The sequence below is a fragment of the Anolis sagrei genome, chromosome 11 (assembly GCF_037176765.1).
Source record: "Anolis sagrei isolate rAnoSag1 chromosome 11, rAnoSag1.mat, whole genome shotgun sequence".
Classification (NCBI taxonomy): Eukaryota; Metazoa; Chordata; class Lepidosauria; order Squamata; family Dactyloidae; genus Anolis; species Anolis sagrei.
This window is the reverse complement of record NC_090031.1, coordinates 5644553-5664392: the sequence shown is the minus strand read 5'-3', so window position 1 is coordinate 5664392 and position 19840 is coordinate 5644553. Positions and strand designations below refer to the sequence as shown.

Here is a 19840-nt window from a genome sequence, read left to right as displayed (position 1 = left end):
TACTATGTGTTACTCACTCATCAATGGTGAAGCAGACCAGACGGCGGAAGATTCCAGAGGCTTTCTGGGCCTCTATAGCCTCTCGTCCAAGAAAAGGGATGTCCGTCTTAAGTTTGCAGGTGAAAGCGAGGCCCGCCTCGAGTGGGCTATCATCTGGTCGGAGGTCTGCGTGCCAGTGCCTGTAACCTAAGGATATCATTTCTCAGTAATCTTAGTCCCAATTTGGCTCGGCAACCCTGAACCACTGTGTGTTTCTTCACCTCCAAAGGATGGCAACCATGTTAGCCCCAATTTTGAGTTGCCACCCATTGTTTTGCATCAATCAAGCCTTGCTGCCAGTATTTTGCATACATTTGCATAGGCGGTGATAAGGAGGCTTAAGCATGATCCAAAATGGCAGTGCTCGTCACGTTCAGAGGGAGGCGATTATCCAACATTATCCAAGCAGATAATGTTGCTATAGATTCAAAAGCTTGACTATAGTTCAGAATCTCAACTTAGACTAGGCTTTGGTGGAACTCCATGTGGGATATGCTTTGCTGTAATGCCTGAACTCTGGTTTCTATATCCATTGGCGGAAGTCCTAACCCATCCCTTGCAAAGAGAAATAAATGTTCCCTTCCAACCTTTCTCAATGCTGAGCGAGTCGATGGCTCGATAGCCCGCGTTCATGATGCCATGTTTGGCGCCAGCTTTCATGACTGCGCGGTAGACGGTCACGCAGTCCTTCTTGGGCACATGGAGCTCCCATCCCATCTCACCCACGAACGACAGCCTCATGGCACGCACCTAAGGGCATGGAGAGACCAAGAGAATAGAAGAAATGATGAGAAGAAGGATGAGAAGACAGCGGAGAAGAAAAAGAAGGAAAAATACAGTATGTCAGCATGCCATTGCAAGGGACTTCCTTTCCCCTTAGAGCTTAGACCGATCCTTTGCCAGTATATTCTTAGAAGACTGAAGTAAACATCACTCAGGTTGCATCTACATTGTTGGAGCCCCCAGTGGCGCAGTGGGTTAAACCCCTGTGCCGGCAGGACTGAAGACCGACATGTCGCAGGTTCGAATCTGGGGAGAGGCGGATGAGCTCCCTCTATCAGCTCCAGCTCTTCATGCGGTGACAGGAGAGAAGCCTCCCACAAGGATGATAAAAACATCAAATCATCCAGGCGTCCCCTGGGCAACATCCTTGCAGACGGCCAATTCTCTCACACCAGAAGCGACTTGCTCCTGACACGACAAAAAAATCTACATTGTTAAATAATGTTTTGGAAAACTATAGATTCATGTCATGGGATTACAGGAATGGTAGTTTTTCAAGGTCTTTAGCCTTGTGCTAGGATCCCACTAAACTACATAACTCACAACGCCTGAGCCTTCAGCCGTGCCAATGCAAGTGGTGTCAAGCTGCATGCATTCGACAATGTAAATGCACCCTGGGACCTCTTTGCTTTCACTAGGCACAAAATTCCGTTTCATGTACAAATAATAAATCTATATAAATTTAAAATGTAATGTTCGTTTGTGGGATTAACATAACTCAAAAACCATTGGATGAATTGACACCAAATTTGGACACAAGACACATATCAGGCCAACGAGTGACCATCACTCATAAAAACACTGAAAAACACAGCAGAAAGGACTTTAAAAGTCAAATAATAAACAATACATTACAATGTATACACAAAACCACATGTATATACGCAAACACACACATATACACAAATATACACACACATGGTACATATACACAGACTGGGTCACAGCAATGCGTGGCAGGGGGTGGCTAGTTACAAATATTGTTAGAAATCGATGCAAATCAGGCCTCAAGTCCCATCTCTAAGGTATCTCTTTCTGTACATATACACAGCCATAGTCTTTGGTCCCAAGCATTTCCGAGAAGGGAAACTCAAGCTATACAATCACACATTACATAAACGGCATGATTCATTTCCCCTATTACACAAATCCCCTTGTATTTGTATACTAGCGGATCGGTTTCACAGCCTCGAGTCCCGTCAACACAACAACGTGCCGACAAAGACACCAATACAATGGGGCCTTCTGCCACATATGTATTTGTAGGTTGGAGGAAAACATTTTGATCTTTCGGCACGCATCCGCGCTCCGAAACGGAGCTGTCATCTCGGCTCAGTCGGAGCTTCTTCCCGAGACGCTCATTTAACATGACACGGCGCATTAATCGAGATTAGCCTGATGAAATATTCATGGCTCATAACCGAGACGAGATATGCAAATCCATCGCTGGAAAAGGGGGAGACAAAGAAAGACGTGGCAAGGAAGTGTCAGTTACAAGCTCGGTGTGGCCATGTGCGGCTCCCCGAGCGCATGTCAAGCAGAGGCAGATCGCCGAGTGCCCAATGACACTGGAATAATCTCGTCAACAAAATCTGAGCATCCACAGGTGGAAGCATTCTTTCTCCTGTCTACCTATACAAAAACTGGAGGAAATAACCCAAGAATGGGTATAGGGTGGCAACCTGTGTTGGATGGGGTTGCACTCCCCCTGAAGTCACAGGTCTGCAGTTTGCATATCCTCCTGGACTCATCTCTTACGCTTGAGGCTCAGGCGTCGGCAGTGGCCAGGAGGGCCTTCGCACAATTAAGACTTGTGCGCCAACTGCGACCATACCTTGTGAAGGCGGATCTGGTCAGGGTGGTCCATGCGTTAGTCACCCCCAGATTGGACTACTGTAATGCACTCTACGTGGGGCTGACCTTGAAAACGGCTCAGAAATTTCAGTTGGTCCAACGGGCGGCAGCCAGGTTGTTAACTGGGGCTCCTTACAGGGAGCGGTCAACCCTCCTGTTTAAGGAGCTCCATTGGCTGTTGTTCATTTTCCGGACCCAATTCAAGTTGCAGGTTCTACAAAGCCCTGAACGGTTTGGGACCTGCCTACCTGCATGACTGCATTTCTGTGTACGAATCCACACGATCTCTTTGATCATCTAGATAGACCCTGCTTGTGCTCCCATCCCCATCGCAGGTGCGATTGGTGGGGACGAGGGAGAGGGCCTTCTCAGTGGTGGCCCCTCGACTGGAACTCACTCCCCAAGGACATCAGGCATTCCCCAACTTTGGCAGTCTTTAGGAGGAGCTTGAAAACGTGGTTGTTCCTGTGCACCTTCCCAGAATAATGAACCCTCAGCATTATGTCCTCTAAATGAACTTTACACTGATTTAGGATTTTTTGTATGCTTTCACCAACGCCCCATCTCTCCTACCTTGTTCATGCCTAGCATTATTTTTAAACTTTAATTGCATTTGGCCCAGCCATAGATTTTGAAATGTGTGTTGTACTACTGTTATTGTTATTGCTTTTTTGTTTATGAGTTTTATTTTAATTGTTTATTGTTGTTGTTGTTGCTTGTATTGATGTATTATGGGCTCGGCCTCATGTAAGCCGCACCGAGTCCCTTGGGGAGATGGTAGCGGGGTACAAATAAAGTATTATTATTATTATTATTATTATTATTATTATTATTATTTCCATCCCTATAAATCCCAAAGAACTGTTGGAGCTTTTGAACCCTGTCGAAACTGTTTCAGCACCTTGGATGGCTCCTTAAAACCCCACAACACAATTCGGAGACGCTCCATTGTACTTTTGACTCGGAAGGATCGGGTTCTCTCTTTATCCAGCTCACAGTGGCTTTTCCTTCATCAGATGATGCACCCAATCCCATTCCCGCAGTGGAAATGAACACTGTGTAGGCTGCCAGGGTGACAATGTGTGACTTTTCTGGGCATTTTACCATCTCCTGCAAAGAGTTACAACACCAACTCTTTGGCTCGCTTACACAAGCTGACAACAAGAGGTCTTTCACCCTTCCCTAAGTGCTTGAAACATTCACAACCTTGAAACAACTCGATGACATGGACATTTATCTCCATGCCACTGGCATAATTTAATGTCTGCTTTTTGCTGCGTATATGATTGCAACCATTTTCTATTTTTCTCATGTCTTAAAACAAGCTTGACCCCCTCTTCAATAGGTCCTCCCTTCAAATATTTAAATACTAGCTTGGGGACCCGGCACTGCCCGAGTAATTTGAGAAAGGCATTGTGCACCAAGGTTGGTCTTTATCAGTTATTTATGTGGCTCGCAGTGCTCTCAAGAAGTTAGTGAAGTTACTGCGAGTCCCATCGTCCATGGTCCATCATTCTCCAAACAGAATCAGGATGTAGAGTGGGTCATGGGGGCTCTGTGTGCCAAGTTTGGTCTTGATTGGTCATTGGATGAGGATTGCAGCGGTCTTGGGAAGTGAGTGGATGGCCTGCCCTCCTCCAAACAGCAGTAGGATGTAGAGTGAGCCATGGGGACTCTGTGTGCCAAGTTTGATCTTGATTGGTCATTGGATGAGGGTTGCAGCAGTCTCAGGAAGTGAGTGGATGTACTGCAAGTCCCATCATCCATGGTCAGCCCTCCTCCAAACTGCAGTAGGATGTAGAGTAGGTAAGGGGGCTCTGTGTGCCAAGTTTGGTCCTTATCAGTCTTTGTTGGGGGCCACAGTAATCTGTGGGAACAAAAGGGGTGGGAGAGTACTACAAATCCCATCATCAATTGTCCATCCTCCCCCAACCCTCACTAGGGCGTAAAGAGGGTCATGGGGGTTATGTGTGCCAAGTTTGGTCTTGATTGGTCATTGGATGAGAGTTGCAGCGGTCTCGGGAAGTGAGTGGAGGAACTTCCAGTCCCATCATCCATGGTCAGCCCTCCTCCAAACTGCAGTAGGATGTAGAGTGGGTCATTGGGGCTCTATATGCCAAGTTTGGTCTTTATCAGTCTTTGTTGGGGGCCACAGTGGTCTTTGGGAACCGATGGGTTTGAAAATACTACAAATCCCGTTATCCTTTGTCCGTCCTCCCCCAAACCTCACCAGGATGCAAAGGGGGTCATGGGGGTTATGTGTGCCAAGTTTGGTCCAGGTCCATCACCCGTGCTGGTCACAGAGGCCTGTGAAAGTGGCGGAAAGCTGCCACATACACCGTCCTCCCTCCACATACAAACACTGACTTTTATTATATACATAGATAGATGATGATCATGTCCCCGTTTGACCTTTGGTTCTCCAAGCGAAACACCCTCATCTCCCGAAGCCACTCCTCATTCCGATTCATGGTTTCCAGACCTTGGGCCTTTTCGCTCGTCCTTCTCCGGACCCCTTTCCGCGTGTCCATCTCCTTCTTGAATAGAACATGTCAACCTGTGTTTTGCTCCACCGCCAAGACAACGGTGACAGCTCTCGGAGCGCGACTCTATTGTCAGAGCTCCCAAAATAAACTCACAATACCTTTTCAATTGTTGCCGGAGGAGTCGCTTTTCAAACCCTGCCATTATACGCCAATCACTTTTATTTTAGATTTGTCTTTGCAGATGTAAAACGGGGTTGCAGCTGGCTTTGGCGGCGGGGAGAAACGAGCAGGCATCCATTTGTCTTCCTTCGGCACCACCTCCTCGTGTCTACAATCGGCGTCTTTCTCTCTATCCTATCCATAACTGGAGGGCTTAAAAAACTCCCTGGCAGCCAGAAATCCCAACTTTGGAGAGCTTCTGTTCAAGCATTTCAAAGCTCACTGCTTGAGCGGTGATGGCACGATCGTCAGCATAGATTAAACTCTCTGTCCCTTCCGGCAGTGTTATATGACTATGATTCCACCCTATGGAATCATGGCATTTGAGTGTGGATAGCAATAGGATCTTAAAGCACCTAAAGCTTTGGAGAGCTTCTGTTCAAGCATTTCAAAGCTCCACTGCTTGAGCGGTGATGGCATGATCATCAGCATAGATGAAACTCTCTGTCTCTTCCGGCAGTGTTATATCACTATGATTCCACCCTATGGAATCATGGCATTTGGGTGTGGATAGCAACAGGATCCTAAAGCACCTAAAGCTTTGGAAAGCTTCTGTTCAAGCATTTCAAAGCTCACTGCTTGAGCGGTGATGACACGATTGTCAGCATAGATGAAACTCTTTGTCCCTTCTGGCAGTGTTATATGACTATGATTCCACCCTATGGAATCATGGCATTTGGGTGTGGATAGCAATAGGATAGTAAAGCACCTACAGCTTTGGAGAGCTTCTGTTCAAGCATTTCAAAGCTCACTGCTTGGGCGGTGATGGCATGATCGTCGGCATAGATGAAACACTCTGTCCCTTCCAGCAGTGTTATATGACTATGATTCCACCCTATGGAATCATGGCACACATATATATATTCATTCTGTTTTTGCTATCTCTGACCCTGGCACTAAAAAAAAAAGCTCCTGTTTTGTAGCATATTATATATATATATTAGGGCTGGGCGGTTTCGTTCGTTAATTTCGTAATTCGTTATTAATTCGTTATTTTTTTTGATAACGAAGCGATATTGAACCATTCAGGAGCAACTAAAAATCGAAACGAATTTTTCAATTCATTTCGTAATTATTTCGTAATTGTTTTGAAATCGTTTCGAAATTGTTTCGTTATTATTTCCGTATGTCTGGTGCAAGTTTTATAATTGTTGTTTGTTTTATCAGTGAAAAAAAATATATAATTATCACACCAACAGTCAACAACAGAGGGAGAGGGAAGCTTCAGAAGTTCCCCCTGTCCCATTTGGAGGTTTTTTTAGCGTATTGCGCGGTCGCGTCCGCCATTAACGAATCGATTCGTTATTGTTTCATTATTGTTTCGTAATTTCCGAAATTTCGAACTTTTTTAAATAAAAAATTCGGAATTCTTTTAAAAATTGAAACGCAAAAACCCCCTAAAAACGAATCGAGTTTAGAAACAAATTTTTCTGTGGTTGCCCAGCCCTAATATATATATATATATACACACACACACACACACATACACACAATAACTACTCTCAATTCGCTTCTGATACATTAAATAATATCTTTGGAATGAGAGCATTGACTTTGAGTGGTAATCATTGAAGAATTGAGTTTTTGAGCTGGAAGGGAGGGACCCAAGATGTAGATGTTCAACCACCTTCAAAGGAGATCTATTCCTTGGTTGAATGGCTCTTGCAGTAAAACAATGTTCTTCCTAATATTTAGGTGGAATCCCATTTGTATTTGTTTGTGTCCTTCTCTCTGGAGCATCAGAAAGCAATCTCGCTCCACTTTCTACTTGACATCCATTGGGTTACTCCCAATGAGTTTGTAGGATTCCCCATCACAGCCCTATTGGAGTGCGAGAAACCAGACAATAGCAGACATTGGTGATTTCCATGGGATGTTTTTGGGTCCTGACTTCCATGACACATCCAAGACACATCACATTTAAGAGCTCCGAAGGGTCATCCAAGCCAACTGACTCTGTTCTCTCTCTCTCCAAGACGGAGATGTCTGGTTTCTTTCTTGGACCGGTGCCTGTTGGGTTTGCATGCTGGACGGCTGAGGTCATGGCTGACCTGTCATGTCATCGGAGGAGCTTCATCATGATTACAATCAGCAGAACCCAGCTCTGCGGAGGTCATAGAGACTTGTGTGCGGTTCCCCCCACGTCCTGCCTTTCTTTTCTCTCTCCATCTGCTTGGCTTAGAAACAATTTATCTCCTGGAAAAAACATCAGCTGGAAAGAACTTGGCAGCCAGAGACTTCTATGATGTCTGGAAGTATAGAAGTCCCAAGTAGGAGATGTAGGACTCCTCGCCCCCCAATATTATGAATACTACACAGACTAACAAGCAGACACTGATCAGGTTTTTAGGGGTACATAGGGGCCTACCTACCATGCAACCTGCGACCTTCACCAGCTTGTGTGTGGAGAACGGAAAGGCACCATCACTGAGATCCGTTTCGAGGACGTCTTGTAGGACTTCACGGCTGTGAGAAAGGAGAAAAGCCACTGTGAGGACAATATGGCCACCAAGGATCCAAGGACAGATCCATGGTGTCACACTCTTGCCAGATGCCCAACCCAGGACTGGTTGCTTGTCCTACCAAATGGTTCTGTCTACCAAGACCAACCTCTTCTACTAATTTGAGAATGGGCTACCAATTCATTCTGTTTTCGCTATCTCTGACCCTGGAACTCAACAAAAAAGCTCCTGTTTTGTAGCATATTTTTTATACACACACACACAGTCCCATCCCTTTGTCTTTGACACACAAATACATTTCTCCTCCTCCCAACTATGGACAGAGCTCTTTGTCCTTAACATGAATAGGCACATAGGAGTTCCCGTTGGTGCAGTGGGTTAAACCGCTGCGCTGCTGAACTTGCTGATCGAAAGGTCGCAGGTTCGAATCTGGGTAGCAACGTGAGTTCTTGCTGTTAGCCCCAGCTTCTGCCAACCTAGCAGTTTGAAAACATGCCAATGTGAATAGATCAATAGGTACTGCTCCGGTGGGAAGGTAATGGTGTTCCATGCAGTCATACCGACCACATGACTTTGGAGGTGTCTATGGATCCCTAATCCATCTAAAACACAGACATGTGCCTTTCACCTTAAGAACAGACAAGCATCCCGAGCTCTGAGGATCACCTGGGAAGGAATCCCACTGGAGCATTGCAGCACACCCAAATACCTGGGAGTCACTCTGGAATTGTTCTCTGACCTACAAGAAGCACTGCCTGAATATCAAGCAAAAAGTGGGTGCTAGAAACAATATCATACGAAAGCTGATTGGCACAACCTGGGGATCACAACCAGACACAGTGAAGACATCTGTCCTTGCGCTATGCTACTCTGCTGCTGAGTATGCATGCCTAGCGTGGAACACCTCTCACCACACTCAAACAGTGGATGTGGCTCTTAATGAGACATGCTGCATTATCATGAGGTGTCTGCGCCCTACACCACCGGAGAAATTACACTGCTTAGCCGGTATCGCACCACCTGACATCCACTGGGAAGAAGCAACCAATAGTAAAAGGACATATCCAGCTCATCCCCTGTTTGGATATCAGCCAGCACGTCAACGACTTAAATCAAGAAATAGTTTTCTAAGATCTACAGAGACACTTGCTGGAACACCTCAGCAAGTGAGAGTCCAAAAGTGGCAGGCTCAAACCCAGAACCTCAATCAATGGCTGATACCAAATGAGAGACACACAGAAGACTGGGCGACTTGGAAGGCACTGAACAGATTGCGCTCTGGCACCACGAGATGCAGAGACAACCTCACGAAATGGGGCCACAAAGTGGAGTCCACGACATGCGAGTGCGGAGAAGAGCAAACCACTGACCACCTGCTGCAATGCACCCTGAGCCCTGCCACATGCACAATGTTTGCAATCTTGGTAGTCGATTAAATGTCCTTTGACCAGTATTTGGCCACTTGAAGTGACTCTGGTGTTACTATAAGAAGGTCTTATAGTAACACCAGAGTCACTTCAAGTGGCCAAATATTTTTACTCTTCGAACGGGCATACCCAATTCAACCTTTCCTACTTTTTTGAGAAGACTGTGGCAACCAATGGTCCCATCCTTTCCTCTGATATGCAAGTACACTAGGCTTGTGCAAAAATTTCGGAAGTTCCATAAGTCGCACTAAAATTCGTTAAACTTGTACTTCTGAAGCGATGTCTGACATGTGCGCCCTAAAAATTAAGAATCCAAACTCACCCAATTCCTTTTTCATTTTAATTTTGTAATGTGTGGCTGGATACAGTTAGTAGTAGTAGTACTACTACTACTAGTAGTAATCTATATAAATAAAAATGTAATGTTCGTTTGTGGTATTAACATAACTCAAAAACCACTGGACGAATTGACACCAAATTTGGACACAAGACACCTAACAACCCAATGTATGTCCTTCACTCAAAAAAATTGATTTTGTCATTTGGGAGTTGTAGGTGCTGGGATTTATAGTTCATTCTACAACCAAAGAACATTCTGAACCCTACCAACAATGGAACTGAACCAAACTTGGCACGCAGTTCTCCCATGACTAACAGAAAATACTGGAAGGGTTTGATGGGCAGTGTCCTTTGGATTTGGAGTTGTAGTTCACCTACATCCAAAGATGACTGTGGACTCAACCAATGATGGATCTGGACCAAACTCAACAAGAATACTCAATATGCCCAAATGTGAACACTGGTGGAGTTTGGGGGAAATAGAATCTTGACATTTGGGAGTTGTAGTTGCTGGGATTTATAGTTCACCTACTGTCAAAGAGCATTCTGAACTCCACCAACAATAGAATTGGGCCAAACCTCCCACACAGAACCCCAATGTGGGCCACAGCAACGTGGGGCAGGGGACAGCTAATAATAATAATAATAATAATAATAATAATAATAATAATAATTCTATTTATTTACAGCAGTGCTGGGCTGGGAAGAAATCCCTCAATGGATGTCTCTTTGGGGTCCCTTCCAACTCAATAGAGGAAGCATATTAATTAGTTTAGAGGCTGGATGGCCACCTGTCAGGAGAGCTTTGATGGTGCCCTTCCACCTGGAAGAAGGGGGTTGGACTAGATGGCCCTTGGAGGTCCCCTCCAACTCTAGGATTCTATAAAAATGTAGAATTGGTTAATAGTGGTTGATATATGACAATCAATGAGATAACTGTTGTGGCTTTTTCTCCCAAAGTTCCCAAAACTCATGGTTCTTTCCCCCAAAATCATGGTCTCTTTGTACTTTGGTTCTCAAACTTTAAATATGCCAGAAAAGCTCTTGAATTTCCTTTTCGTCCCCCGAGGAAGCCAATGCAGACAAGAACCACACTGTCTATCTCTTGAAGCTTGGAGGATTTTTGTGCTCAGCGGGCACCGGATTTCTGTGGCATCATGTCACAAATGCCAACGAATCCGGCGTGACAGGCCTGCAAGTGTCCCCAAGGAAAGCTGAAGGATTGGGAAAGGAGGGGCTGAGCATTAGGGGAAATTAACGAAACCTCAGGATAATGAGTGAAAATCCTCTTACGATTTCCAATGCAAAGAACTGCTGTCAAAGCTGGCTGTCAAAACAGCATCGCCGCAAGCGGGAAAAATCGGGCTTCAAAGGGAGGGAAAAGCAAAGCTTTGGAAACGAGCCTTGCTGACATGCTGCTGGTGTGGTCCGTCATGGAGTCTCTATGGCTGACCCAAACTGACCTCAAGACATTGTGCTGCCTAAAGCAGAGATCAAAAACCCACCTGCTTCCATCCAAGTCCAAGTGCACTGGAGCTCAAAACTTTCCAGTTGATCATTTGGTCTGTCTGTCTACATCTATCCATTCAACCATCTGTGTATCTAGCTATCTATCAACCTTACTTTTTAAATCTTTCTAACTATCCATCTAGCCATCCATCCATCTCACCTCCCTCCTTCTCTACCTACCTACCTACTAATACATCCACCCTTCCATGTAGATGTCCACATATCCACCCACCACTATTCATCTCTATCTATCTATCTATCTATCTATCTATCTATCTATCTATCCATCCATCCATCCATCCATCCATCCATCCATCCATCCATCCATCCCCATCTCCATCTCCATCTCCATCCCCATCCCCATCCCCATCCCCATCCCCATCTCCATCCAGCCATTCATCCATGTCTGTATGGCTATCTCTCATCTATCTATCTATCTATCTATCTATCTATCTATCTATCTATCCATCCATCCATCCATCCATCCATCCATCTATACATCCACCACCCACCCACCATCTCCATCTCCATGCACCCATTCATCCATGTCTGTATGGCTATCTATTTATCTATCTATCTATCCATCCATTCATCCATCCATCCACCCACCTATCTCCATCTCCATCTCCATGCACCCATTCATCCATGACTGTATGGCTATCTATCTATCTATCTATCTATCTATCTATCTATCTATCCATCCATCCACCACCCACCCACCCACCATCTCCATGCACCCATTCATCCATGTCTGTATGGCTATCTATCTATCTATCTATCTATCCATCCATCCATCCATCCATCCATCCACCCACCTATCTCCATTTTCTATCAACCCATTGTCTATCTCCATCTCTATCTTTCCATCCACTCACTCACCTATCCATCCATTCACCCATGTCTGTCTGTCTGTCTGCTGATCTATCTATCTATCCATCCATCCATCCATCCACCCACCCACCAGTCCATTTATCTACATCTATCCACCACCCATCGGTCCATTTATCTACATCTATCCATCCATCTCACCCTCATCGATTCATTTATTTATTCTATATTCTGCTTTTCTCCCAAGGTAAGACCCAGGATAGCTTACCAAACAAACTAAAAATAATATACAACTTATGGGCTGTCCCAAAACAGAGATGGGCCAAACCTTCCTGAGAAACTTCTCCAGACTCCCCAAAGGCCTCATAATACTTGCAGGAACACCTGTCAATGTCTCCCCTGCCCGATCCCTCCCTACATCACCCTCTTCCCACCTGGGATATTTTGGACATCTGGCTGCTCCTCTCACCTGGATGGTCCTTGGATGCTGATCATGCCAAGCTCTTCTGACCGGTCAATCAGTCGGCACTGGAGCTTCTTGTCCTGCAGAACTGTCGTGATGTGGGACCAGTTGTGTTGCGCCACTGCGCCACCAACAGCAAGGTAGTAGCCATCCCCTGGATAAGAGGGACAGTGACAGGAATTAGGCCATTGTCCAACATACCTCCGAAAACATTAGGTAGTGTGAATAGGTGGATAGAGAGATGGAGATAGATGGATGGGTGGGTTGATAGATGAATGGATGGACAGACATAGGTGGGTGGATGGAGAGATGGAGTTGGAGATGGAGATAGATGAATGGGTGGGTGGGTTGATCAACAAATGTATGAATAGATGAATGAATTGATAGATAGGTAGATAGATGGATAGACAGACAGACAGATATGGGTGAATGGATGGATAGGTGAATGGGTGGATGGAGATGGAGATAGATGGTGGGTTGATAGAAAAATAGATGGATAATAGATGGATAAATATAGAGGATTGATAGATGAATGGGTGGGTTGATAGATGGATGGAGACAGATAAATAGACAGACAGACAGACATGGGTGAATGGGTGGATAGAGAGGTGGAGTTGGATGGATGGGTGGATTGGATAGGTGGATGGATGGATAGGTGGATGGACAGACAGACATGGATGGGTGGAGAGATGGAGTTGGAGATGGAGTTAGATAGATGGGTGAGTTGATGGACAGTTGGATGGATAGATAGACAGACACGGATTGATGGAGAGATGGAGTTGGAGATGGAGATAAATGGATGGGTGGCTTGATAGACGGATAGATAGATAGATAGATAGATAGATAGATAGATAGATAGATGATAGATAGCTATACAGGCATGGATGAATGGGTGCATGGAGATGGAGATGGAGATAGGTGAGTGGGTGCGTGGGTGGGTGGATGGATGGATAGAAAGATAGATAGATAGATAGATAGCCATACAGACATGGATGAATGGGTGGATGGATAGATGGATGGATGGATGGATGGATGGATGGATGGATGGATAGATGGATGGATGGAAAGATAGATAGATAGATAGATAGATTATAGATAGATAGATGAGAGATAGCCATACAGACATGGATGAATGGCTGGATGGAGATGGAGATAGATGGGTTGGGTGAATGGATAGATAGATAGATAGATAGATAGATAGATAGATAGATAGCCATACAGACATGGATGAATGGGTGGATGGATAGATGGAAAGATAGATAGATAGATAGATAGATAGATAGATAGATAGATAAATGAGAGATTGCCATACAGACATGGATGAATGGCTGGATGGAGATGGAGATGGAGATAGATGGGGGGGGGGGGGGTGGATGGATAGATGGATAGATGGATGGATGGATGGATGGATGCATGGATGGATGGATGGATAGATAGATAGATAGATAGATAGATAGATAGATAGTGTCTCCTAGCTAGCCTTGGGATGTTTTTCCTTCAAAGTTTGAATTAAGGGATCTTTTGTAGTCTGCATAAAGTCTTACGAAAGCTGGTGTTAAGTGCTCTGTAATTTAACAACTCATTATTTCCAGCACTGAGGACAACCTGTCTGGATACTCTTTGATTTGACAGGCAATTAGTCTGAGCATTTTCGAAGTTAAAGCAAGCAACTGTCCACAGTTGGTTTCATGAAGAGGGGAAAGTAACTTTCCTGGATGTATTTCTAAACAGAGAGGGCAGGGAAGGGGGTTGCGGACGGGCAAGTTTGGTTTGGAGACGTTTTGGGGTGCCCATATTTTGGAAAAAAATATTGGAAGGGTTTGGTGGGCATTGACCTTGCCTCATTATATGGGTATGCATTTTCAAACAGGACCATTCCCAAAATTGAAAAGTAAAGCATGAGTATATCTAATAGACAACTTTAAATATATTTAACCCGGGTAATGGTACTATGGTACAAACTACGGTGCAGAGAGACCTGTTTGACACCTGAATCAGGCAGCACATTTGGAAGAGTTTAAGAGTTTAATTGGTTTGTGATCAAGGAAAGGAAACAGTGGGGGCGGGGTTCGTTTTTTACCTTCGAACGCCGGTGCCAATGCCGAATCCTGAGCACCGGGGTCTATTGGGCTGACGGTCAGGTCGCTCTCAACGCCTCCGCGCTGATTGAGCATGCAGGTGTAAATGGTTGTCCCTGGAAACAGAAAACATCCTGATGGATCACTAGGTAAGAGCAAATTATGGGGCCATGGTTACGAAAAAGGAGGAGGAAACACATCCATTACGGTTCCTCTCTCGCTCTCCATTTCGGAGAGTGGCCACAAGACGAGGCCGGTGAGGAAACCTTGAGGAAAACAGCCCTGAAGGTAACTTTACTTATGATCAACACACACACATATACAAACAGTGCATTGGCTCTGTCGAATGAATGCAATTTGGCCCCACTTGAACTGCCATGGTTCCATGTTATGAATCCTTGGAGTTGTCATTTTGCAAGGTATTTTTCTCTCTCTGACACATCGTAATGGCGTCTCACCAAATTAAAACTCCTATTATTCCGGATCAAGTCCAAATAGTGCCAATTTGCATTGTTTCTACAGGGCTCCATGGCTGAAAAAAGTGTGGGAACCCCTGAGATAAGGGATCGTCAATTGGTACGTGGATGACATACCGTTTGGTTTCCGAATATCAGCCGTAAAGAGCCAGTCGGCCGCCGTCCGAGCTTCTGGACCAACAAGGTAAAATTTGCCAAAGTACGACATATCAAACACAGCTAGAGCATTTCGGCAAGTTAGGCACTCATTTCTGATCTGAAAGGGGAATACATAAGACACAAGGGATGGGTTAGTGATGGGGAAAACAGTCTGCACTGAAAGGTGTGAAAAAGGCACACTTCAAAAGTCACCCCAAGGAGGAAGTCCCATGAATCACACTGAGCTTTTAATATCTGTCTGTCTGTCTCTATTCCTATGCCCCCCCTCTCTATATATATCTTTCTATTCTTCTTTCTTCCCTTTCCATCCTTATATTTCCCTCCTCCCTTTCTTCTTTCTTCTCTTTCCTTCTTTCCTTTCTTTCCTTCCTTATTCTTTCCTTCCTTCCTCTTTCCTTTCTTCCTCCTTTCCTCCCTTTCCTTTCTTTCCTTCCTTCCTTCCTATCTTTCCTTTTTCTTCCTTCCTTTCCCCTTTTCCTTCTCTTCCTTTCCTTCCTTTCCTTCCTTCCTCTTTTCCTTCCTTACTCTTTCCTTCCTTCCTCTCTTTCCTTTCTTCCCCCTTCCTTTCCTCCCTTTCCTTCCTTCATTCCCTCCCTTCTTTTCCTTTCTTTCTTTCCTTCCTCCTTCTTCTTCTTCCTTCCCTCCCGCCCTTCTTATCTTTCCTTTCTTTTCTTCCTTCCTTTCCCTTTTTCCTTCTCTTCCTTCCTTCCCTCCCTCCCTTCCTCTTTTTTCTTCCTTCCTCTTTCCTTCCTACCTCTTTCCTTCCTTCCTCTCTTTCCTTTCTTCCCCATATCCTTCCTTTCCTCCCTTCTCTTTCCTTCTCTTTCCTTTCCTTCTTCCCTTCTTCTCTTTTTCCCTTCCTTCCTTCCTTCCTTCCTTCCTTCCTTCCTTCCTTCCTTCCTTCCTTCCTTCCTCCCTCCCTCCCTCCCTCCCTCCCTCCCTCCCTCCCTCCCTCCCTCCCCCTTTCCTTTCCTTTCCTTTCCTTTCCTTTTCTTTCCTTTCCTTTCCTTTTCTTTTCCTTCCTTCTTGGACTATCTGCTGGAAATGAGGTCCTCCTCAGCCGCTCCAGAACTCAAAGCTCTTTGAGCTTGGCGACATCCCCCTCCTGAAAGGGCCCAACCGTTGCTTTTCGCAATGAGCAGCCCGGCGCTGCTCCCTTTGTGGAAAATAAAATACAAGGAACGCCACTTTGTGTGGGTTTGATGGATGTGGAAGTCAAAAGAGACCTGGGCAAGGATGTCTCCTCCTACGCTGGCTTTGGCGGCGGCAGGATCCAGGGAGCAGAGACTTCTGTCTCTCACTTATAATCTCGATAGAAAGAGCTGCTTGATGTATCTTTGTCAGTCGGCATATGCAGAAAAACAGCATTTTGGTTGTATTATACTAACCTTCTTACACAGACCCTCACCTTCTTTTCACATTAGTCACCCTATCACTTGGGGCACATCTGCCCCACTTTAAATATGTATTTATCTCGTGGTGCCAGAGCGCAGTCTGTTCAGCGCCTTCCAAGTCGCCCAGTCTTCTGTGTGCCCAGGGGGGAGTCTCTCATCTGGTATCAGCCACGGATTGAGGTTCTAGGTTTTAACCTGCCACTTTTGGACTCTTGCTTACTGAGGTGTTCCTGTAGATCTTAGGAAGCTATGTCTTGGTTTGCTGGCTGATATCCAAACAGAGGATGGGTCAAAGATGTCAATGCCTTGGTCCTTTCATTACAGGCTGCTACTTTCCGACAAATGTCAGGTGGTGTAATACCAGCTAAACAGTATAATTTCTCCAGCGATGTTGGGTGTAGGCATTCTGTGATAATGCAGCAAGTCTCATTAAGAGCCACATCCACTGTTTTCGTGTGGTGGGATGTATTGCACACTGGGCATTCGTACTCAGAAGCAGAGTATCCATACGCAAGGGCCAATGTCTTCACTATGTCTGGTTGTGATCTCTAGGTTGTGCCCATCAGCTTTCATATGATGTTATTTCAAGAACTCATTTTTTGTTTGATAGTCAAGCAACACTTCTTGTAAGTCAGAGCATGGTCCAGAATTACTCCCAGGTATTTGGGTGTGTTGCAATGCTCCAGTGGGATTCCTTCCCAGGTAATCGTCAGAGCTCAATATGCTTGTCTATTCTTAAGACGAAAAGCACATGGCTGTGATTTAGATGGATTAGGAATCAGGTGGTTTTCCTTGTAATAGTCAGTAAGAGCACTTAAAGCTTCGGAGAGCTTCTGTTCAACCATTTCAAAGCTCGCTGCTTGAGTGGTGATGGCACGATCGTTGACATAGATGACACTCCCTGTCCCTTGCAGCAGTGTTATATCACTATGATTCCATCCTGTGGAATCATGGCATTTGGGTGTGGATAACAGCGGTGATGGCACGATTGTCAGCACAGATGAAACTCTGTCTCTTCTTCCATTTTTGCCATCTGCTTCTCTGACCCTGGAACTCAACAAAAAAACTCTTGTTTTGTAGCAGATTTCCCCACTTTAACTGCCATGGCTCAATGCGATAGGATCCTTGGAGTTGTATTTTTATAAGATTTCAATGCCAAGGATTGCCAGTGCCACACCGTACTACAAATCCAACTCTGATGGTTCTACACCACTGAGCCATGAAGTTCCCTCAAACAGGAAGGTGCTATGAAACACCCTCTAGGAAGAAGGTGGCATGAAGTTCCCTCAAGCAAGAAGGTGCCATGGAGCTCCCTAAAAACAGGAAGGTGTTATGAAGTTCCACCAAAGCGGGAAAGTATGAAGCTCCCTCAAGCAAGAAGGTGCCATGAAGTTCCCTCAAGCAAGAAGGTGCCATGGAGCTCCCTCAAACAGGAAGGTGTTATGAAGTTCCACCAAAGCAGGAAAGTGCTATGAAGCTCCCTCAAGCAAGAAGGTGCTATGAAGTTCCCTCAAACAAGATGGTGCCATGAAACACCCTCAAGGAAGAAGGTGGCATGAAGTTCCCTCAAGCAAGAAGGTGCCATAGAGCTCCCTCAAACATGAAGGTGTTATGAAGTTCCACCAAAGTGGGAAAGTGCCATGAAACACCCTCAAACAATAAGGTGGCATGAAGCTCCTTCAAGCAAGAAGGTGCTATGAAGTTCCCTCAAACAGGAAGGTGCCTTGAAACACCCTCAAGGAAGAAGGTGGCATGAAGTTCCCTCAAGCAAGAAGGTGCCATGGAGCTCCCTCAAACAGGAAGGTGTTATGAAGTTCCACCAAAGTGGGAAAGTGCTATGAAACATGCTCAAGGAAGAAGGTACAATGAAGCTCCTTCAAGCAAACCACATTAATTCATAAGTGTTATCACTTGCTGGCATATTATTTTATTGTACAAAGGCCTACTACTCACAGTCTTATGGTGAGGTGGAAAATCAAATGTATACTCATCCGACAGCAATGTGTTGTAGCGATAGTCTTCATGGGACTGTTGACCATATGCACCATAATAGTCATAGTCCAAAGCCTACAAAGAAAAGTAAAAAGGTAAGAAGAGAAAAGAAGGATGATATAAAGGAGGGAATGGGTACAAAGAGTGGGTTGGAAGGTGGGGGGATGTTTGGGGAGATGGTTGCAAGACCCAATGTTATATCATTCACGTTGATGTTGAATCTTGCCCTTCTCCAAAGCTTACCGGTGCTTCACCTTTGGGATTAAACCAACCAGGTCGTTCCCATCCATGTCTCTCCTGAAAGACACAGCCATGTTGTAGAAGCTCCTACGGCATCAGAAATAACAGGAGAGACAGAAGAGGGGCATTAAAACCATTCAAGGACAATATTTTATTAATATAGGTTTGAGCATCCCTTGTTTGAATTTCTGAAAAACTCCAAAATGGTCCACATAAGCAGCTGAGATACTCCAGCCCTAACCTTTTCTTACTGCCGTGTATGTGTGTGTTTGAGACACAAATATTCAACCCGGCAATTGCTCTGAGTTCTCGTGCCCTTTCAAAGACTCCCTTTTCCCTTCCTCTCTGTCAAATCCTTTTAAAGAGAAGGTTTCGTTTAAAGCAAAGTGGATTTGGCATCCACAGTGCCTCTGTAACAGAACCCCCTGAGCTGTTGTGTTCTTTTTTTCTCTACACAATTTGAACACACTTGTGCTAAAGGAGCAAGCCATACCCATGTCAGCCTATGGCTGCCCGATCAGGCTAACTTTTGAGGTTCATCTAAGAGGAGTTCTTCTGGAGACCTCTTCCAAGGTCCCCGTTTACTTAAGACTTACAAGGAGGACCCAACTAGATTGAAGAGTGAGAAGAACATCTCCAAGCTACATGTCATCGCAATGTGGAGAGGAAACCGTGAATGAAGAGGTTTGTTGGTCAGGTCACGTTTCTGCTCATGTTTCTACAGTGGAAGATGTCCAGATCCCTCTGCTTCCACCTTAGACTCCCATACCGTTTTTCTTAGAGATAGAATGGGTTCTTCTTTGGAAGGGGTGAAACCCTGGCTCAAAATTTTGGTCCCATGCCTGGCCAAGTTAGACTTCTCTTTCACCTTCAGCTTCTCATCCACCTTTTCTTTGTCCTCCTCCATCCATTCCTTTCTGTTCTCTGACTCCTCCTCCTCCGTTTCTGCTTTCTCCTTCACTTTCTCCATCTTCTATTGTACTTTCTCGTCCATCTTTCCACCACATCTGTCTCCATCTTCTCCTCCACCACCATCTCGTTTTCCACCTCCTTCTACACCTCTACCTTCTCTTTTTCCATCTTCTCCTCCAT

The 19840-nt window shown here is 45.1% G+C and overlaps 1 protein-coding gene across 1 annotated transcript in view; it reads right to left on the bottom strand.

Annotated features, from left to right (window-relative positions):
- Nucleotides 1-19840, bottom strand: part of SARDH (sarcosine dehydrogenase) — a 41765-nt gene that overhangs the window by 6275 nt on the left and 15650 nt on the right. The window contains exons 12-19 of the mRNA XM_060757458.2: nucleotides 18752-18835; nucleotides 18470-18583; nucleotides 15081-15219; nucleotides 14490-14603; nucleotides 12416-12563; nucleotides 7754-7847; nucleotides 627-789; nucleotides 18-186 (exon numbers count right to left, since the gene is read on the bottom strand). Coding sequence (XP_060613441.2) covers nucleotides 18-186; nucleotides 627-789; nucleotides 7754-7847; nucleotides 12416-12563; nucleotides 14490-14603; nucleotides 15081-15219; nucleotides 18470-18583; nucleotides 18752-18835 — 1025 coding nt within the window. The remainder of the gene's footprint in view (nucleotides 1-17; nucleotides 187-626; nucleotides 790-7753; nucleotides 7848-12415; nucleotides 12564-14489; nucleotides 14604-15080; nucleotides 15220-18469; nucleotides 18584-18751; nucleotides 18836-19840) is intronic.